Here is a 23,560-nt window from a genome sequence, read left to right as displayed (position 1 = left end):
TTAAGCCACACTTCTTTTAAGGATCCCAAATTAAAATTATCCTCAGTTTCTAGTTTGAATTGAATTGATCTCCATATTGAGTAAACAAACTCACACTTAATGAATAAATGTGTATGATTCTCCTCCAAGTTAGAGCATAAACAGCAAACTTTTTCCAAATGAATTCTTTTTTTTCAGTATATCTTTTGTATTCAAACTCTGTCTTAGAGCCAACCAGACAAGGAACTTCACTTTTAAAGGAATAGGAAGCTTCCATAGATTTGTACAATCATACCTCAAACCTCCATCAATTAAAAATTGATAGAAAGATTTTACTGTGAAACTCTCTTTTGCCTCCCACAACCATTTTCTTTTATCAATTAAAAATTGATAGAAAGATTTTACTGTGAAACTCTCTTTTGCCTCCCACAACCATTTTCTTTTATCCTCTTTTTGCTGTAAAGAAATGGAATTAAGCAAATTCATCAAAGAAGAACTGGGAAACAAAAACCCCAGTTAACTGTCTCTTAAACTTGACAACCCGTCTCCACATATTATTCTCTTTTTTCCTCATACTACTAACAGTAGCAAAAGGAAAGGATGTAATAGTAAATAAAGATGAAAAAAGAGCTGCAAGAGTAAATGAGGCTACCCACTTGTCAAGCCAAAATAAAGTGTGATTTCCTTTTCCAACCTCCACTTGAGAGCTGCATAAAAAACTTTTAATATTAACAAAGAGATTCCTCCAAAAATGTGATAAAAGAACTCTCCTAGAGTATAAAAACTCTGTCCAACTTTTTCTTTCAAAATATTTATGGAAACTAATTTGTTTCCAAAGACCAGGACTTCCATCAAACTATTTCCAGAGCCATTTTTCTAACAAAGCTCTATTCATGTTCTCAAATTTATAACTCCTAAGCCACCACGATATTTAGGTCTACAGACCTCCTCCCATTTTACCAAATTAGTATATCCTTTATAATCTAAGGACCCAATCCACAAGAATCTTCTTCTCAACTTATTAATTTTATCAATGACCCATGAAGGAAATAGAAAGAAAGATAATCAAAAGATTGGCATAGAGGATAGGACTGAGTTAACTAAAACTAGTCTACCACCTCTTGATAATGATTTATCTTTCCACAATGCTAATCTCCTCTTTATTTTTTCAACCAAAGGAAGCCAGTCATCTTTTTTAAATTTGCTTGGCCTTAAAGGCACTCCAAGATAAGTGATAGGAAAACTGTTACTTTTACAATTCAACATAGTAGCCAAATTCTGTTGTAAAGATTCATTACCTCAAGAGTAATAAGCACACTCTTATTAAAATTTATCTTCAAACCAGATGCCAGTTCAAAGCAATATAATATCAGTTCAAAACTGTTAACTGTTCTCTTTTACTTTTACAAAAAATCAAAGTATCATCTGCATATTACAAACATAACACTTTATGATACATGTTAACAGGGCCTAAACCCTCAATAAGGTGAGAATCAATTGCTAAAGATAGCATTCTAGTAAAAGAATCAGCCGCCAATACAAAGAAAAGTGGAGATAAAGGATCTCCTTGACGAACACCACGTACATAATCCAACTCCCAGGTTTACCATTGATATTTATGGCTGACATGCCTCCTTTTAAGCACATTTTCACCCAATTTATTCATTTCTCACCAAACTTTTTAGTTTTCAATACATCCAAAATAAATTCCCAGTCTAACATATCATAGGCTTTCGCAAAATCCAATTTTAGTAAAATTCCTCCTTTCTTATTATTCTGAAAGCAATCATCAATAATTTCTTGAGCTGTAGCCACTCCATCAAGCAAATATCTGTTCTCAATAAAACCAGATTGCACTGGATCAATAAGTCATTCTAGCTTAGAATTCAGCCTATTCGTCAAGACTTTAATAATTATCTTGTAAATCACATTAAGAAAGCTGATAGGTATATAATCATTGACAGTAATAGCCTCATTTTTTTTGGAATAAGAACAATATGAGCATAGAAAAGTCTGTTGATTTCTAATTTGCCTTCGTAAAATTCCTCAAAAGTCTCATGATATCCAATTTCACAAACTCCCAAAAGACTTGAAAAAACAAAGCAGGAAAACCATTAGAACCAGGGGATTTGTCACCATTCATATCAAAAATGGCTTTTTGAATTTCCTCCTCAGAAAAAAGAATTTCAATATCACTAGGACCCCAAACAATTAAAGGGAATAAAGCATTCCAATCAAGCTGACATCTATGAGGCACATTTTGACCAAAGATCTGATTATAATGACTTGAAAAGATTTGTGCTATACCCATCTCAGAACACACTTCTATATCATTATGTGTGATTGAAGAAATCAAATTATTTCTTTTTTTACCATTTGCAATTTTATGAAAATAAGCAGTATTATTGTCTCCTTCTTTAAGCCAATGAGCTTTGGATCTTTGCTTACACATTTGTTCTTCTTGAAAAAGAATCTCATTTAACTGTATGGAGATATCATTTTTTTTAATCAACTCATCATCTTCTAAATCTCTATTCTCCTCTATAACTTCCCATTCTAAAAGATTTTCCAACAAATTCTTTTTTTTTCGTTTAACACTATAAAAATTTGAGTGCACCCATTGTTTAATGCATGTTCTCATGAATCTCAATTTACCAACAATGTTTTTAGCAGCAGAATCACTTTTAGGAGCACAATTCCACCATATAGACACATCTTTCATAAATTCTTCAGATTGTAACCATATTTTTTCAAATCTAAAAATTTTAACTTGTTGTTGACTTTCCCCACAATCAAAACTAATGGGAACATGATCAGATAACTGACTACTAAGTCCTTGTTGTTTAGAGAAAGGAAAAACATCTTCCCACTCAGAGTTAAAAAAAACTCTGTCAAGTTTAGCCATAACAGGTGAACTTCTTTTGTTTGTCCAAGTAAATTTTCTTTCATGTAAAGGACTGTCTATTAATTCCAACTCATTGATCACCTCCTTAAACTCTTCCATGTCTATTCTATGATTATTTTTTTCTTTTCTCTCTGCAGAATTAATGGTCATATTAAAATCCCCCACCACAACCCAGAGGCCTAAAAACATACTCTTAACATCTTTAAGTTCTTGCCAAAAAAGAGATCTCTCTCTATTACAATGAGGACCATACACTGATGAAATAGTCCATAAAAATCATTTTTCTTATTTTTTAGCAACACAGTCAGAATTTTTTGATGTGGATCAGGAGATCCATTCAAGTGAGTTGAAATTCTCTGAATCTTAATGTTTAAATCATACGATATTATTTTAGTTTAAGTTAAAGAATAAGATGATATTATTTTCACTAAATTACATTTATGAAAATATTTTCCTTGCTTTCCCTAGTTATTTGCCTATTTGTTTGAATATATTTTGATGCGTATTTTTCTCGAATGTGACGTAGGTTAATCTTACCCTTGCTGTTTAAATTTTAATTGTGATTGCATTTCTATTAAAAGAGTTTTCATTATTGAGATATTATTCTACCTACATAGAAATTACAATTGCATGAGTTAAAAAGGTTGTATGAAACCTTATTTGGTTCAGTTTATGAAACGAGAAACAATATAGTAAGAATAAGGTTTTTTTTGTTTATTTTGTGCAGAATGCTAGCATGAATCTTCCATCTAGATATTGACGAAATTGATAGTTCATAGTATTCTTTAAGGAGGTTTCTATCAGAGAAATCTTGACATGGATATCTTTTCAAATTATGTAAGTGGGTTGCTATCAGTAATTGTATTCAAAATTCGTTCTCCCAAATCTAATGAACATTTTTCTATCCCAGGAAACTAGCATTGAGTAAGATGGCATACAAGATCTCTGTCGACAATTTATTCAGTTACTGACAATGATGACACTTGACTGAAACCAAAACAATTAAATGTAGCAAAACTGTGTGTTTGATAAACAAGTCAATAGTTTATATGAGTGACATTTCAAATGGTATGGCAAAACTTTAATTATAAGTTTTTGGTTAAAATATTGATCAATATTGATGCGGACATCCAGGCACGTGCACGAGATTTTCGACGTGTTTATCAGCGCAGGAGACGTCGTGTTTCAGCTTTGCATCGGACCTCAACTATGTGATTTTGGTTTTTAGAGTAGTAATTTCAGCTTTAGTAGTATAGATTTGAAATTTGAATTGTGGGTAAGATTTGATAGTTATTTAGTTTTAAATTCTGATTGATTGTGAAAGATTTGATTGATTTTGTGAGATTTCCAAATCTGTAATTTTCTCTTTTAAAAAGATTGTTGCAATCAACATTATTATTAGATTTTTTGAATGAATTATTGTGAACTCTGAAAATTTTTGATGTGAAGCCTTGGGTGTGAAACCCTAGGCTGACTTTTTTCTCCTCTGCCACGAACAACCGACAAATCCCCCTCCCTTTTTCTCTTCTTCCAGCCGCAACGACCCCACCTCTCCTCCTCTCCTACTCAGCCGCCAACGGCCCAGCTCTTCTCCTCCTGTTCAAGCAGCCACCGCCCTCCCCTTTCTTCGCCTCCGCAGACTCCAGCTCTGACGGCCTTTGTCACCATCCGCGCCCTCCTCCCTACCTCCACGCTCGACAGCAGCAACCCCCCTTCCCCGCTCTCCGCCGATCGACAACCGTCGCAAACCCTTACCTCTGCTTCTCCTCCATAGGCCACCGACCCCAACTCCGCTCATGCTCTCCCTCAACCTCAAGCAGCCCACTACCGTCTCATCCCCTGCTCTCCCTCCCTGGCAGACACCGCCCGCCCACCTAACCGCGTCCAACGCCCGCCACCAGCCTCGACCCGACAGGCCATCCACGTCCCTGTCTTTCTCGTCGTCCTCCAGCCCAACATTATCGTCCGCGTCGCTGTTCACCTCAACACCACCGCTCTTGTCATCTTCCATCTCGACACCACTGCTCGCATCGCTGCCCAGCTCGACGCCGTCACCCTCGTCATCTTCCCGCTCAGTTCGCCACCATCATCGCTCAGTTCGCCTCCGTTGTCGCCGCTCAGTTCGTCGCCGTTTTCGTCGCCCAGTTCATCGTCGTCAGATCTTCGCTTCATTCTTCATCGATTCGAGTTCTGAGCACGTGGTCCATTAGTGCACGGCCGATCCTGCAGCCGAAGACGCTCAGTTAGTGTACGATCCAAAGACCGACGTGATTGATTTACAGCTTTCTTAGTGGTTCGATTATCAGTCCTTCGACACTCCCGCAGATTACATGGATCGTGTGACTCCTCAGATTGTCGATAGCGTGGAGAATCGTTTGGGCATCAGTTCGTGGCACAGGCGTTTTTACCCAGACACGCCACTTCACCCCAATTACGTAGCTCTCGGAAGAGAACTCCCTCCCCTCATATTCGGCGTCATCACACCACCTCCAGAAGTCCCTCACGTCAAGCCTGATCAGACCGGCGAATGTTTTGTTTTCTTTCGACCTAGTATTTTAGGAACTGCTATCGCGTTGCATGTTATTATCAATTTTAATATCAATTGCGATTGTGTTGTATTATGCTTGATTAGTGAGCAAGTGATTCTGTTGCTACGTATATCTGCTGATCTAAATTTTACAAGTCGAACTTTATTACGAGAACGAATCATTACATTTATTTTCTGAATAATTTACAAGGCCGTAAACTTGGTACATTTATAATTTTTGTTTAAAAACCATCTAGAGCTTCACTTTCTTCTCGAGTGTCCTGCTTAAATCGATCGCTGACTTGGTGAAGCATTGTCGTCGTTGTTCTTCATACCTCCATCACATTGTTTCACATCAAATACCTTATCTCTTAATCCCATTTCTCATAATGTATACTCCCACCCACGGATACAGACTCGTGTGGCTCTGAAAACGACAAGGAGCCTGCAACTTCGACAAGGGAGTTTGATTCTTCTATATATTTAAATCCAGTTCTATATATTTTTGTATCAAATTATGACAATTCAAGGCTTCAATATGAGTTGCTTACTTCTCTTGCTCAGTTTGAGTTTCATTCAAGCATCTTTGTCTTAGTCAATGTATTAAATATCGACAGATATATTGGGTTAAGGACCTTAGCACAACGATATTTATGGTTTTATAGTGTTTTCTACTTTTTGGGAATTTTTTCAAGATACCAGCCAATATCAGAAACATCGACCGATATATCCCTTTGAAGATATTGGTAAGCTTGTTTTCAATATGACTGTGGGTTCGGTTTTGTATTAGGCTTGGGAACTCGAACTAAAGCCCACAATCAAATTAAAACTGCAGAACCCAAACCCGAACCTATAAAATCTACAATCCATCTCCCAAATCTCTCTACTCACGAATCTCCCAAACCCTAAACATATATCACACTGTAATTTTTTATGTTTAGAATTCATTAATATATTTAGATTACATATTACAGTATAATGTTATGTATGAAAATCATCATATATGGCACCCTAATAATTTTTTACATGTTCTCGATATATCCCTGATTTTCACAAGACGATATTGATTTTGGGCGTCTGATATTTATCCAATATTTGATATTTAATACATTGGTTTTAGGAGGGGAGGTTGATTTCTCAGATGGCTTTGGTTAATATTACAGGATCTCAAGCAATTGCTTTTCTTTATTCTGCAAGACTGAGTTGCTATTAATTCAATGTTCCTAACATCTGAAATTGAATGGACTCTAATATTTGATGCAATTTTCCTATTTTTCTACGAGCTTACAATAAAATTTTGGAAGATTTTCAAATAGTTCTTCATTTTCAATATATGGTTTTCCTAAATGAAATCAGTGTTACGTGTTATGTAAATCACGATCCATGCTAAATGAGAATTTCAGAAGTTTGTTTGGAGGTTAGTAAACATTTATGACATTTTCCTAAAGATCTAGGGAAAGTTACGACTTGTTTGAATTTAAGCAAATGTTGTGTGTTTCAAGGAAGTGTATAGGTGACAAGAGTAATAAATCATGAAGGTTTTCGGGTTGAGTTTTTGGGGTTGGCTAAATGAATTCTCTTCTTACATTGAAATGTATAATATTTCTTATGTAATATAAAATAAAATATTACATCAAAATTTTCCACAGCGTGGCAAACATAACACTAGTTATATGCTTAAAGGAGAATTGAGGTATAAAGTTTTGGAGTCTCTGATGTTCTAAATGAAACCTAGGAACATCACGAAACCTAGAGAACATACCACAGATTCATAAGAGACGAATTATGGGTTACATTATTGATTATAGCAACAAGAAACGACGTATAAAGTATTGGTATCTCTAATTCTCCATGAAACCTAGGAACATCATGAAACCTAGAGAACAGACAACAAACTAATTAGGAGATAGATATTATTAGTTAAATTATTTATCATAGCAGCATTGTCAGTGCACGTGGCGCAATGCGGGCCGTACTATATCTTTACGCGAACATGCGCAAGGCGCAACGTCAGGCGCATGCCCGAGTGATGCGAGGTGCACACCGCACGCATAATTTTTCAAGACGGATAAACAAGCATTAAAGAACATGCTTAGAAATGCACATAAAAAATATGTCAGGATAAATAATATCTTACAACCAAATCACAATATAAGGTCTTAATTTTTAATACTATCACATCCAACATAGTGATAAGGTTCATAATTTTTCAAATCAAATGTCAAATCAAGACTAATATCCAAGCAAAACCAAATAGTAAACGAGAATTAGTTAGGGTCCTCAATTGAAGGCTACTAAAAAGGCCTACTGAATTTTTTTGTTTATTAGGAAATGGCCTATCGAGTATAAAGACTCAATTGAAATGTTAACGAATAAAATATACTAGGCTACGTACTACATGCACCCTGCACAAAGTCAGGATACTTGCGAGGCGCAAAAGGTGCTGTGGCATCAGACGTGGGGCGTTTCGCCACCACCCCGCATCGCAGGTTGCATGAGGCGCTGTGAGACACGCGCCTTTGAAATTGCTATGATCACCATAGAAACAAGGAATGAGCCAAAGCATCCAAAGCTTTATAAAACAGGGATATAACGATTTAGAAGCATTCATGGGTGCACTCATATCAGTCAGCCAATTCATCATGGCCCTAAGTGTCCAAACTAAGATAGCTCAGACATATCCATGTGCAAGTGAATAGAGGGGGGTGTCTGGCACTCCTAAAGTAGGTCATGGCACACCTAAAGTAGATCAGAGCATGTCTTATCCATCCCTTTCCAAGAAGTTAACTATTATATGCTATGTTGTACTTAAGCAGATCATGGGAAAGTTTCAGGTAATGACCATCTTCATACACAATTGTCATTGTCTTCCAATCTATTTTAGACTTTAGCTATCCACATCAAATGAAGAATACATATAGCTATAAGCTGAAAATTTTAAAGTATATATTTAAATTTTTGTCATCAAAAGGTATCGCTTAACTTATTGGATTCAAACTAAATTAAACAAAAAAGAAAGAAGTTTATTTGAAAACTCAAAATGAGATAAGATCCAGAGATTCATGCTATGAGTTAATCTAAACCTAAAGAACCTATGGTTGATTACAAAAACTAAAATCCTAGAGGCAATATTTTAAAATCATCACAAAAATGGCATTCAATAGCTAGAGATTGCATCACATCATAGTGTAATTAAAGGCGCGCGCCTCATTGCTCTTCATGTGTCCTGTGATGTGTCCTCTGATACGGGGGCAGGGGAAGCGCTCTGTAGCTAGCTAATACGACGCCGCCTTTTTGAGCCTTGCATGTGCCCTTAACTAAGGCGCTTTGCACAGGTCGCATACAAGGCATAGCCTCGTATATTTTTGTGCTTTAACATTTAAATTGGGCTTTTATACCTGATAATACATATCTTAAAAAATAAAATAAACTCATTACGCCTTTTTAGTAGCCCGGTTGATGATCCTAACTTGTTCTCACTTACTATTTCATTGTGTTTCAGTATTAGTCTTGATAAGGCTATTGATTTGGAAAATATGAACTTTGCTACTATGTTGGGTGTGTTTGCATTATGAATTAAGACCTTGTTTTATAATTTGGTAGTAAATATTATTTATCTTAACATACTTTTTAGTGAAAATTCATATACATATCCTTTTGTTCTTGATTACCGATCTTGACAAGTTATATGTGCGATGTATGCCTTGGTTCCCTCGGGTATGTGCATCACATTGCCCTCACGTATGTGTGGGTAAAGGGACTTCGTGCCAAGCATTGCGCATTGCGCACTGATAGTAGTACAACACTACATGCAAGCTATGAATTGAATGGCTTTATATGGTCCTTGGATTTGAATATGGTATTACAAGATCCAGTTGTCTAAGGAAGGTAATAGGTCCACAACTGTTTTCATGTGCAAGACGTAGAGAAGATCCCAGTTTATTTTTTTCTTTGCGCTTCTTTTAGCTTAGCAATTAACAATAGTTGTCCAAACTTTATACAATTGTATAAATTACCTACATTTGCAAAACATTTCTTTAATTTATAATAAATTTTTACTTCTACATTGCGTGGAATTCTTGAAATCTTTGGAGTCCTTTAATTTCTTAAGGTCCTATAAATCAGGATTTCATTATTCCCCGCATTGTGTTCCTACTTCCTAGTATCCCTACCATACAGTCATATCATTCACAAGCATAAAACATTTACATTTGGATGACAAATAAGAATAAAAGATATTGTCATCCTCCTCAAGTTGGACATTGCTACTACGTCTCCCCTTGCAATATAAATTTAGAGAAAGCAATTCTAAGAAAGGCCTACGAGATAAAAATAAAACGAGAAATAAAAACATATCCTGCATTTTCCCTCCATATGCCCGAAATATGAAATGTGCGCTTGCTCTAGTCCACATAACATCTCTAGAACTAGATCTATATTCATATAAATAACTCATACACCAACTCAATTATTATCTTTTTACAAAAACTAGCATTATCCAGGTATATCACGGGTAACATTTTTTCATATGTTACCCTTGAACTTGACCCCATGCAGACTACTTTGCTCATTAGTTCTCTTATGATTGAATCCCTCTTCTTTCTATCTTTATCATACAGTATCTAGGAACATAATTCACTTCTAATTCCAATTGGAAAAAAAAAACTTGTTTGAGAATTTATGATGTAACTCCAAGGCTTGACCTTAATACAACACATACATGCAAGACCAGACCACATCCATAAGTACAGGTTATGGACCAAAAAGAACTTTTAAGATTCTTTGAATAAATAATTTCAAAAAGTAGGAGAGGCACAGTGAACATTAGATAAAAGTAAAAGGTACTGAATCTCAAAATATGAACAGTAGAAGTCCTTAATTCAAAACATAAAGATGAACCCTTGCCTCAACAGATTCTCCCAAAGCAGCTCGCGCCTGCCCCCGCCGTTTCCAAGCTTCTCCGGCTGAAGGATTTGCTTCTATTGCCTGTACAAGCAGAGTTCTGAAGTAAAATACCCAAAAGAAAATGTGGATGTTGTATTGGCAATACACTATACCTTGGTAAAGTCAACAATAGCATTCTCAAGCTCCCTTTGGAATGCATAAGCAGTACCTCTTCCTATTAAAGCTTCTGGATACGTAGAATTTTCTCTCAATATCTGTCCATGTAAATATTATGCATTGTCTAGATAATAGCCGATAGAAGGATTTTACAAACAAGATGGAAAAGGGTATAACCTGGTTGAAGATGGCTACAGCTTCATCATACTTCCCTTCATTTACCTGCAAAAGTTCAGTCGAAGTGTGAGTGAAGTTCAGTTTGTCGGAGAAAAAATGGTTCAACTAAAACTATCAGTCAGATATAGCCCAGTGGAAGAGTGGTTTCGAGACTCCACTGTAATGCTAGAGACTTTCTAACTCCTATTATTCAGTAGATCATGACAGCAGGGTCCTAAGGTTGCCTTGATCAAAATATTTCCATCAAATGTAAAGCTAATAAGAAAGAAAACAAAACTCAGATAATCAAGCAACAAAAAAGAATAAGAACTTAGAAAACCACAGCCACAGCTCAACAAGGAAAATTTTCACTCGAGTGCTTAAGTCTAATTGCTCATTGAATCATTAACACAAAGCAGTGGCATGTCGGCGTATAATCGTCTAGTTACACTTAAAAGAAATTTTTCAGTAGAAATGCGACCCAGTTCATGGTTGTACTCACATACCAATTGTATGTGATTTAAGTGCATAATAGGTCAAATATATAAAAGTAGGGTTTTGTTTTACTACATGCTTGTGCATGAGTCTGATCAGAGAGAGGATTGTGTAGGAGCTTGCATATGGAGTTGCAACTATGTACATACCACATAGTGCAAGCAACTGGTCCTGCTTGAACAACACTAGGAACTGGTCTACTCATATATCCTAGTGCCACTTACCTTATATCGGGTGTTCCAATCACGTAAAGCAAATGATACATCACAAAAACACAACAGTTTAAGTATAATTCTGGTGAGAAAAGTGTGTTTTGAGATGAGATTTGACATTAATGGAAAATAGAAAAGAAAAAGAAAGGTTCATAAAAGAATCCAAGCTTGTATTAACAATTTCATGACATCCACCATTGATCATATTCTTTGATATAACTTCTATAAAAACTAATCACGAAATGAGCTGACTGTCATGTCTGACATTGTCTCATCCCAATATTCTGCCCTCGCATATGAGTAATTGCAATTCCAACAAAAGGACAGATAGAGAATGTAAGATACTCAGAGTTAACACTAATATTTTGGTTCTGGATGAGCCGTCCCCATTTGCAAACTAAAGTTTCTTGACCAGCCAGTAAACAAGAAGATATTAATATTACTAACTCATTTACCCTCCCGAAATAGGTTGTTATAAGTCCAATTTAGAATAGCAACCAATGTAGAGAACATATGGATCTGTAATAAACAACTAATAACACAGAGCACCAATCGCTTCAAAAGGCAATTCGCAAAGTACATTCCAGAATTACTTAACATTTAGTAGCTAACACGGTAATTGAAATGAATACTGAAACCATGCTCAAATGAGAATTCAATATTTCCGATTTTCAAGCCAACATCAAGTAAAGCTACTCCAGGAGTCCAACTTCCTACAGATTCAACCTAATAAGCTGAACGGTGGAATTAGATTTCCATCCTCTAATTCAACTGGTCATCAGAAAAAAAAGGGGAAACAGATCATAATGACTCTATGTACTATTGACCCATTGCTATAAATTGCTAGTTCTATGAAGTTTACTGAGTCTTTTTTACTTAATAGGAAACAGAATATAAGGATTAGTATAGGATATCATTTGGAAAGAAAATTGATGATGACTGGAGCTGAAATAGATTGTAATGCATAAGAATGAAACAGTTGCTGGATTATGAAATAGAAGAGTGACACTAATTTTCAAAAAGAAATATTGGCTGAAGTGATGGAGCCATAGATATTCTGACAGTATCCAATAAAATCCAAGTATGAAATTCATTTTTTGGAACTGTAAACTGACAAGTAATTCTTTCATACAAAGGAAAAACAGTAAAACTGCTTCGATGGAAAATTTGATTATACAGAATATTCAGATATAGATGGAAAGTGATGCCAGCTTCTCCTGGAATAAGGGTTAAGATGGACAGTTGGTATGGGACAGCTTGGAAACTCATAGTCAACTCTAGGTTAAGACTCCTCTGGTTTGATGTTCAAATGCTAAAGAATTCTCCCATGCATAATATACAGGTATATTCTTTACTTATGTCAGGGTATTATGCTTTTATGTCAATTCTCTTCAAGATTAGCTTCAGATAACACATCAATTCTCGAAGACTTTGTTCTCATTTGCTCTTAGGAAATGGAGGTGCCAGTTGCCAGTACCCACAGGTCCTTAATCTCAAGAGTGCAACATCTGATGCACATTAGGTAAAGAACCATTTTGATTGGGACATAAGAACAATAAATCTGAGTAAGAAATTTAAAGGGTTAAGTTTACTTAATCCCCCTTAGCTTTGGGGGTTTTGCACATAACCCACATGAATTTTGTTTATTTCACTTAACCCCCCTGAACTCTGGGGTGTCCCATGTAACCCCCACGAACTTTGAAGTTAGTGATCTGACACCATTACCTGTTAATGGTGAAATGAAACAAAAAAAAAAACTTTCTGAAATAGATAATTTTTTATAATCTGAGGGCAGGTTTCTCCTTTTTGTCATGTGCTTAGCAAGTGAGCTGTCAAAGTTGAGGGTGTTATTTTGGGGAGGAAAGGTTAAGTAAGACAGGTCAGAGAGGTTAAGAGGAATAAACAAAGTTCAAGGGGTCTATGTGCAAAACCCCCAAAATTCAAGGGGGTGAAGTGAAATTAACCCCAATTTTAATTAAGTTTCATAAGGTTGAATTGGTTTTTCAATTGCCTTGATTTGAGATGACGAAGACTGACTCTGTGCTTTGTTCTCTGGATATAACATTAACAAATAAGATATAAAGTAGCATATGTACAATAACAGAAAATAGCACACCTTATACTTGTAAATAAGACCAATAAAGCAAACATTGTTCCTCGGTCATAACAGATTAACAGCATCACCAGACCAGGCAGGTTACCCGCCTGCCAACTGGCTTAGAAGGTCTAATGGCATAGCCTCAGATGCCTATATTTGTAAAACCAGGGATTTTGCAAACCAATTAATTGAGGAGAATCTACCAAGAGCCAAGCATATAAGCTTGGCCAACTCTTTAATAGAGCTTTCTTGACTCTGAGTCATATGTTGCATAGAGAGCCGATATGATGAAGGATTTATCTGATGACAAAATGCTTGACCAAGTCAATAAGCTTTCTTGATTTGAATTTGACTTGGTCCTACTCTCTGGACAGCCATAAAAGCATGAGTAATCATTTGATGACAAAACCTTTAGACAATGATGATGATATGATGAAATGCAAATTGTCCAAAAATATCAGAAATGGAACACATATGAAAGATGAGCATAACTTTAACAAATAGTGAATCAAAGTCAATGTGTCAATAAAGAGAAGATGGTCTTCCATGAGATGTCCTTTCATTGGTAAAAGTGAATATAGATGTGTAACAGTGTGAGTTCATAAAACTCGTGTAGCTCCTGCTGTAAGAAGCTGCTTCTTAAAGAGGTTCCTAACTCATTTCAGTCCCAGGGGTAACACAGAGGAGACCTAAATAGAAGTGAATCTAACTCAGTTATCCATGTCCGCAATAATACAACACTTGGAATCTTCATTATGATCTATTAGTCTTTTATATTTATCACTGAAAATGGATTATTTGAAGGGAATAAACACAACAATCATTTTGCAGTTGCACCATCTTATGATTATGCGATAAAATCTAGAAGGGAAACCACAAGTTTGATATAATCCCATGTGCCTGGATCTATGACATCATAACCTCTCAGAAAAACAATAGATGACAGAATCGATGACTGTAGCTACATTTTTAAATCAATAAATTTCATGGAGTGTGCTATTAAAAGTATTAGGGGTATTACCTGTGCAACTCCACGTGATAATCGAAAATCCAAGCTTATTGACTTGGTAACAAACACATTTTGACTGGCTTCACTAATTCCATTTGATATACTGCATTTAGTAGAATTGCTAGGTTGGACACATATTTCGAATGTATCATCAGATTTGTTTTGTGACTTGGATCCATTGCATGTACTCTGAATTTCGGGTTCTGCATCTTTACTCCGACTTTCAGACTCTGTATCAGTGGTCAATGTACTAGAGCTACAAGAATCCACCACATGATCCTCACGGACAACAGCTTTTGTTCCGGAGACTGGTATGATTGAATTAGAGGATTCCATGGTGCGGTCTTCACAGAGAGTCGCTCTGTTTTGTCTTGCAGATGCCAATAGCTCCTCCAGTTCCAGCAGCTGTTTCAGATCAGTTGATTCACAAACTGCATTTGCATGTCCTTGCTCCCATACAAGAAGCGCATCATCCTTCCTACCCAAGGCTGAGAGAGCATTGCCTAATAAGAACAAATTATGATAAACATAGGTTAAAGGATTAGATCTCCTTGGCCCACAAGATACAGTACGTTACTGTTATGGATATCCAAATTAAAAAAGAGACAAGCTTCTTAAACAATTGCAGTAAATGTCAGGTCAGCTAAATTTTCTTTAGTAACAAGCTAGAATTTAGGCATGTGAATGCAGATAAAACATATGCTTCAAGAAATAGATTTAGCATCAATCAGATAGAAATTTCAACTTTATAATTTCCTGCCTGCTAAAATACACAAATGTGATTTATATAAGTATTTCATTTGTATAAAAGGCGTAGGTGTAACATTTGTTTTTCTTTTCAGTCGTACATATTTGGAATGTTCACAGGTGGACGATGCTGCTGGTATATGGTTAAGACGAAGGACATTAACATTCAGTTCTAGACTTCTAGTGGAAGGAACCACAATATGTAAAAAAGATTGCCAGAAATGTAAATCAAAAACTCCTTACAGTCACTCATCCAACACCAACAGAAGCAGCATTAAAAAAAATGAGCAACTTGCCATCTTATAAAAGCCTTTGTGCTAAAAGCTACAACTGTGATTTATATAACTATTTTCATTAGTATAAAAGGCTGTATGGAGGAAACTGCTAGTATATGACTAGGATCTATGACATTACTGTTCATGTCTAACGGAAAGGACCACCAAATGTAAAAAGATTGCCAGAAGTGTAAATCACAAACTCCTTACATTTACCCATCCAACAGAAGCAACATTAAGAAAATGATGAGCTCGCTATCTTAATAAAAAAATATTTGAGCCTTTTCATGCAGCAAGAAACAATTACTAAGTGAAAGGCATAATATGTTACAATAAGGATTGAAAATCCTGCTCTTCTTCTACGAACGAAAAGAAACTTGCAAGCAGTAAATTCATGAATGCTGAATAAAGTACAAATAACAAGAAATGGTAATCTAGGATAGTAAACGCTTGCCTCTGGCTGCAAGGAGCACGGATAATTATCTAATCAGTACTAGTCTCTTCTTAGAACAAGAACAAGAATATGTCATGTTTCTCAGGTAACAATTTTGATTGTCAAGAAACCAGTCATACCTTGACATTTCAACGAATTTGTTTCAAACTGAAATTACCTGCAAGGCTGCAAGCCTAGTTGCAGGTAAGGTAAATAGGTGTTTGTTTCCAGCAGCTTGCAGGTAAGGTAAATAGGTAAATATAGGTCAGTTTTTATAACTTGACAGTTGCAACTAAATTTACATGCCAGGGTGGGTTTTTTTTTTTTTTTTTTTTTTTTGGGGGGGGGGGGGGGGGGGGGTGGTGCAAAAGTAATAATGTGATGGGAGCATGCATATTTTTTTCAGCTAATCACTTGTTTACTGTTATGTAACTTCACCAACAAAACAAACAAAATGCCTTCAACCCAGGAATGCATCATTGGGAAAGCAAAATGTAAGCGACCCTGAGTATCTTTTAGCTGAATTCTCCATTTGCCATTTGAAGTTTATAAATTGATAGGCATGCTTAAGAAAAGCTGGAAGCTCAAAGTGTCAAACCTTAAGTTTGAAGTATTGGCATGGACATACAACAACCTTCACATGTCAACTTCGTCTTTTCTCTCAGAAGCAACAATTTCCAGACAATTGGCATGTTCCTGAAATTGGTTTGTTTATGTGGTTATGCTACATTTTGCAAGGCATCCACAGCTCGGTGATTCTTTAATAGATAATTAAACCTCTTCCAGATGTCCTAATAATGCTACTCAGCAGAGATGCATCTCAACAAAATAAATTTATGCTCAAGCGACGTTCCATGATTGAAAAATTTATCAAGAATGTTCCAATAGTCAATTACATACTACAAGGAAACCTTACGAGATACTATCGCTCTTAAAATGAAGTCAACTAACAATGAGTATGTCTAAATTATAAACAAATACCTCAAACATTTCATTCACTTTGCAGATAAATACCTTTATTGAATTTTCCTATAGATAATTATTTTTAAAAAAATTTGGCTAGTATATTTTTTTACTCAAATCCTAGCGAAGAAAACACTAATCTGGCTCATACGAACACTCCTAATTTTTGTTATAAATAGTGGTAAATAATTAGCGGTCCCTTCCCGCTACGTTATCGCCCAATAGCGGTGATATACTGCAGAATATGCGCTTTCCGCTCGTAAAATCGGCGAATAGCGCACCATAGCAGTGAATAGCGGGCGACTGCGGGCAAAATCTGCTTTTTGACTGCTATTTAAAAGTGGTTTGAGGTTTATTTTTTAAAAATTAAACTTGACCAGCAACCATGCATCTCACAGCCTCTCGCGATTTTCGGCGTATTCTCACCGCCTCCCACAGTCTCCGCCACCTCCCTCAACACCTCCTCTCACCGTGAGCTCCTCCTACTATAGTCCTCTCACCGCTCAGCCCCTCTTCTTGATGACGATGACTCTTTGACTCCTCCTCGTCTTTGGTATAGTGACATGTCTATTTCATATTTAGAATCTCTTTAAATCATCAAATATACACTTTTTGATTTTCTAGATTTTTCTTTAATTTTTTTTAATATTTATACATATCTAAATTAGACCGCTATTTGACTTTGTGCTTTTTACCGTTATTTTTCCACAATAGCCCCATTAAGCCTTAGCGATACCTTACCGCTATACGACGTTATCCGCTATCGATAACATTGCTCCCAAAATGAATCGGAATCTAATAATAAGAAATAAACAATCCAAAAATGAGAACCTAATGAAAGAAACTGCAAAATCAATGATAATTAGCATAACAGTAGAACTTCAAGAACTGGCTCAAATTTGTAGATTACTTCTTATAAAATTTTAATGATTGCCCTTGAAAATTAAAACACCATAATTTCAATTTCAAACTCTTCTTTATGGTTCCAGTATATGCTGAAATTCCCTATTTATGCTTTGCATGGTAGAAATGAGAAACTTATGCTTTGGAAACATCATAATGTCCGTAATTGACAATTCACACTACCATTACAAAACAACGATTGCAACACAAAATCTGAATTCAAACCATCTTCGAAGGTATTGTGTAAGCCATATGGATTGAGTCCTTTGGTTTGACTTAGCGTTTTGTACTGGACTGTGCATCGCTATTTGACAAGGGCTGGGTTTAGAATAAGGCATTTGTCTTAGATATTGGTTGTGTATAATTTCATTGGGTGAGATATTAGTCAAGTTTAGATTTGATTTGGTACAAGGAATATGTATAGACGTATGGCTCCAACCTGGAACCGGGATTATGTTAGAATACATATAAGAATTAGGGATAGCCCTCACCATGTTTATTTAGAAACAAAGTTTAGAGTAGGAATAGCTCTGGAAATAGGAAATAATTCAAAGCAAGTAATTCTAACATTTGACCATTTAATTGATGTGATTAATTATTACTAGTACCAATAGGAAAAATAAAAAAAGAAAGTTTAAATTGACTTGTCTAATATTACGTGATATCACCACCAGATGGAGGGATATCATGTCTCAAATCTCAAAATTCTCAAACATGCAAAAACTTATCGTGATCTATAAGTAAGAGAGGTCACTTTATGAACTAATGAAGCACAACAAGATAAAAAAGTAAAAAGAAATAACATTTGATATTTTCTCAAAAATAAAGGAAAAAGGGAGGGGGGGAATCCACCATTGTCCTCTATCTCTCAATATCACTAATCAGATCTTAACAGAGAGCTTTTTCTATATTTTTTGTACAATGTGTTATGTTCTACGAGTCCAGAATTCTCTAAGCGTTCTAGAAGTAGAAGGTGAGGTCAAGGCAATGAGGTCCTACGTTTCCTGAGGCTAGAGAAGCCAAAAAAAAGGCAATTGCCTTAATTATCTAAGGAGATAAATATTCAACAAAATCATAAATGTTATAAATATATGCAAATGAAACAATATCAACAAATCACAACAAGACAAACTTTTTAGAAAAATATTTTCAGAAGTTATAACGTATGATACCTAACAAGACATAAACCATCTAAATAAAGAGTAAGTTACAAATACTAAATAGTAATACACTAATACTAAATTGCAACTACTAACATAGATAATTAAACAAAAAAAGTTTGAGCTATCAAGTTCAAACTGTGGCATGCCCTCAAAATAATGTGTGTGTGTGTGTTGTGTGTAATATGCACGTGTGTGTAATAAGGTACATTACAACAAAAATATCAAAAAAAAAAAATCAACCAACAGAAAACAAACAAAAAAATCAACAAATTTAGTAAAAGATTCAAAAAAAAGTTTGCTTTATCGGACATCACACCTTCAAAAATTTTAAATAGAAGCAGACACTTTTACTCCTTGCCACACACACCTTAGGCAAGCAACTGAGGCGCCAAAGCGAGCTCTTGAGGCATCAAAAGGCGCTCGCCTTAGTAACTTCATTGTCTGACAATATGCAAGGTGCTAAGGTACAACATTGCCTCGCATGAGCGCGTGACGCGCTAAGGCACATTGCCTTTAAAACAATAAATGTATCATACATTTCTCATGCTATATGCTTAATTACCTTATTCATCTTGCATCGCAGTATGTCTGAACTGATCATGCAGGTCAATACTCTCAATACTTCTCCTAAAGAACTTTTATGATGAATTATAAACAATCAAGATTGCTGCATAGAAGAGGATTGTAATATTTCTCCAAAAGATACGAATTCTTGTACTTTTTCAAGTTTCCTAATTTAGCAAATCATTACGAAAAAGTACATCTTGATTTTTTTGATATCCGAATTAAAATTGTTATGCACCGGAGAGATCAAATCATGACATTCACATATCCTGTTAAGTTTCCAAATTCAAATTATGTGGCCAAGCTAAGTTATCACTCGCACTTACCGATGCATTGACCTCAGCTTTAATAATAAACTCAACCTCAACAGGAATGTATAATGTCTGGAGCTTTAAAACCGTTTATCATTATCAACAAACTTCAAAGTGGTCAACTAGGTAGAAACAATCAAACAGTCGCATAAAAGTTTCTGTTCGCCATAAATTTCCCCCAAGTTTTGATAAATCAGATTAGAAACTTACAAGCTCCTCTAAAAACTTCCGATCAAAAATAAAGTACAAAAACAGAACAAATCCCAAATCCTCATAGGATTAACTAACCTTTAATAATATAAGCTTGAAGAATCATCGAATCAAGCTGAAGAGCCCTATCACAATCCTTTATCACATGCTTGTACAACTCCAACTGGCTATAGCAGAATGCTCGATTACTGTACAACTCCAAAGCAAAACTCAATCGATCGCCGCTCCATTCACAAATCCAAAAAAAAAAAAAACTAGATCGATCCTTACCAAAGATCTTGAACCGAAAAGGACTGAGAGAGTAGAGAATCGAGGATGCGGATGGCCTTCGCCCAGCTCCGAGAGCTGCAGAGCTTAGCGAGCTCCAGTCTCTCCTTAGTTGACGCCATTAGCGATAACTTCGATTCCTAGGGTTTTGAAGTCTTTGTATGTGGACTGAGTTTGCCCTAATTCTGAATCGTCGTTGAGATTGGGGAGAAATGGAGGAGAATGGATGAGGGGGAGAGGGTTCGGACTGAGGAGTTTGGGGGGGGATGTTTCTTTTTTCTTTTCTTTTCTTTTTTATTTTTATTCTCCTCCCCTTTTTACACTCCCAATTAGGGTGGAAATGAACCAAATAATTAACAAATAGTTCGATAATTGTTCGAATAACTATTCGATCATATTCGATTCGGTAGTTCATTTACCACTAAACAAATATTTTTTAGTATTCGAGTTTACTAACGAATAGAATTTAACCAGATGTATATTCGATTCGTTTGTTTATTAAATATTCGTTTAAAATTTAATCACAACTTATTATTTGTATTATTGCACATATGATGTCATATTTTTAATTCACTTACCATTTCTACTTAACTTTTATATACTGATTTTAAGTCTAAAATAATCTTAAATCTATTTTCTAATTAAAATTTTGATTTAAATATATATACATCATATATTAAAAAATGAATAATTTTTATTTATGAATTTTAATATTATTTGAAAATCAAAAAATTTTAGCAGAATAAATATACTCTAATATTCGATAAGTATTCGTGAATATTCATGAATATTTATCAAATACCAAGTATTCGAGTTCGAATTCGAAAAACTAGATATATGAATATTAGAGTCCGTATTCGAATTCGATAATTTTAAACAAATACAAATACGAACACCTTAGTATTCGATTCGATTCGATCGTTTACCACCCCTACTCCCAATTTCCGTGCGCTCGGAGAACTGGCGTTTTGTTTATGCGGGGCTCCGCGAAGACTTTGGTGGATAAATACTCTGTAATTTGCTTGTAACTTCTCCGAAAATAAAAGGATACAGTACCTTTTACTTTGCTCGAAGAGGAGGTTTACCTGGTATCTTTGCCACGGCATCTAAATCTTAACATGCATGAAGGGGTTGTTTGCTGCGCCAATTTTATAGAAAAGTTTTGAAAAAATGACATGTAATGGTATTTTTATAAATAATGGATTTCTATAGATTTCTGTAAACTATGTTCGGTTCAAAAAAAATTACAGAAATATTTTCTATAAAGTAGGGAAAAGTTTGGTATTTTATAGAAATCAATTTCTTCTCCAAACGAGAGGAAATTGCCTAAAAATCTGACACTTACATTAAAAATGATAATTAAGTACACCAGTATCATTCCCTATGTGATTTTTCATGAGCATTGTTAGTAATCTATTTTTCATGTACGTTGTCAGTAATTAAAAATAATAATTAAGTACACTAGTACCATTCCCCATGTGATATTTCATGGGCTTTGTTAGTAAACTATTTTCTATAAAGTGATAACTAACCAAACAAAAGAAAAAAAACAACATATTTCCTATAAAGTTGGAAACTGTTTCATACTTTGAACCAAACAAAAAAATAACAAAAAAGAAAAATATAGTACTCTTTGAGTTCTATAAATTTTCCCTCCTACAAATTTTATAAAAATACAATAAAATCAAATTTTGAGCACTTTTCCTTTTCCTTTTTTCTATAGAAATTGAACCAAATAGCCTCAATTAAAATAAAGTGAACTAAATATAAACTTCCTCCACCAAATAAATATGGAGGTCACATATCTTTAATTAATTAAACTTTTAGTTTAATCCTAACCCAAAGCTTAACCCGAACTTGAACACACTAACCCTGACCCTAACCCTAACCAGAACTCGAACCCATTAACTGTAACCCGAACCCGAACCCTAATGCTAACCCTAAACCTGAACCCGAACCTGAACCCTAACAGTAACCCCCAAATAAGAAAGAGAGGAGACGGGAAAGAGGATATGAAAAATCTTAAAGAATATTTAGTAGGAAAATTAAATAAATATATGGGCTACGTATCTTTAATTAATTAACCTATTAATTTAAATCTAACCATTAATTTGAATCTAACGGTGTAGAATGGTCATCTCATGTTAAGTAAACTATCTTCCTATTTCGGGTCTTCTAAAATTGCACCAATTAAGACGACAAATCTTTTACTGTTGATGAGAGTTTAGTGATGTGGAAGATAGTTCAATCTTCTCTTGGCACTTCTACTCAATGAAATCTCTCAATGCTTGTGTCTAGATCTGTAGATCTCCTTTGATTCTTATGATAATCCTTATGATGCTAAAAATGAATGATCTTTTTTCCTTTTATAGGCTAAAAGGGAGAGTTAATGGCTCATTTAATTATGGGCTAAGTGGCCATTAAAATAGGAGATAGTATGGGGGCAGTTATTCCTTGAAAATGGCCCTCAAACGGCTATTAGACGAGGTTCACTAGCTTGGTGAAACTCACTGAGGACACATGGGTGAAGTTCGCTGCTGAAGACGTTTGCGAAGTTCACTGCTGAAGGTGTTGGCGAAGTCGCTGCTGTATAAGTGAAGCTCGCTGAAGATGCATGGGTGCGATTCGCCGAAAGTATGGATGACTTGGTCCACTTGGGTTGTTATGAGTGAAGTTCGTTAGATGACGAACTTCGCTTACGAGTTCGAATTTAGCATAGAATTCAAATTACAATTTGGCCAACAAATGATGCATTTAGACTCGATCTGGGGCATGTTTTAGGAGTCGAATCATTTTTAACTTGGTCGAGTTAAGTCGAGATGGACTGTTTAAAGAGGTTCGCTTACTCGATTGGATGACCTTCTCTATAGTTTGTTGCGAGCTCAGTTTTTACGCCCCATTCGATTAGCCTACGGACGTTCACTTCTTAGATCCAAGTTAAATATTAGCCTAGGTGAAAATACATTTAACCATCTATAAGACCCTCCAAAGTTTTCAAGATCCTACGTGTGTAGCTGGGATTGAAACACTTTGGGTAATAGCCAGAGGTGTATTGTTGAACATAGCTCGAGTTTCTCTTGGTTGGGTTGAAACATATCTTTACTTGTCTACTTGGTTGCCAGAGGTATACTGTTTAATGTAGCTTCCTTAGAGCCCTAATGATGCTTATACTTGTCCAATTCTGTGTTTGGAATGAAGTTCATTTTTTTATTGTTGAGGCGAAGTTGGGAAACTAGTGTAGTTCAACTGATCTTAGGTGTGAGCGAAGTTTGCTCAACTCTG

General features: G+C 35.5%; 1 protein-coding gene across 3 annotated transcripts in view; it reads right to left on the bottom strand.

Moving 5' to 3' along the window:
* The window catches only part of LOC109850607 (suppressor of RPS4-RLD 1), a 57,828-nt gene extending 37,273 nt beyond the window's left edge, over positions 1 to 20,555 (bottom strand). For all 3 annotated transcript variants that reach the window (XM_020420653.1, XM_020420654.1, XM_020420655.1), the window contains exons 1-6: positions 20,282 to 20,555; positions 20,090 to 20,199; positions 14,455 to 14,945; positions 10,650 to 10,694; positions 10,469 to 10,570; positions 10,317 to 10,397 (exon numbers count right to left, since the gene is read on the bottom strand). In XM_020420653.1, the coding sequence (XP_020276242.1) occupies positions 10,317 to 10,397; positions 10,469 to 10,570; positions 10,650 to 10,694; positions 14,455 to 14,945; positions 20,090 to 20,199; positions 20,282 to 20,400 (948 nt within the window). In that variant the 5' untranslated portion in view covers positions 20,401 to 20,555. The remainder of the gene's footprint in view (positions 1 to 10,316; positions 10,398 to 10,468; positions 10,571 to 10,649; positions 10,695 to 14,454; positions 14,946 to 20,089; positions 20,200 to 20,281) is intronic.

The sequence above is a fragment of the Asparagus officinalis genome, chromosome 7 (genome assembly GCF_001876935.1).
Source record: "Asparagus officinalis chromosome 7, Aspof.V1, whole genome shotgun sequence".
NCBI classification, from domain to species: domain Eukaryota; kingdom Viridiplantae; phylum Streptophyta; class Magnoliopsida; order Asparagales; family Asparagaceae; genus Asparagus; species Asparagus officinalis.
The sequence above is the reverse complement of the archived record's forward strand: the minus strand, read 5'-3'. Positions and strand labels throughout refer to the sequence as shown.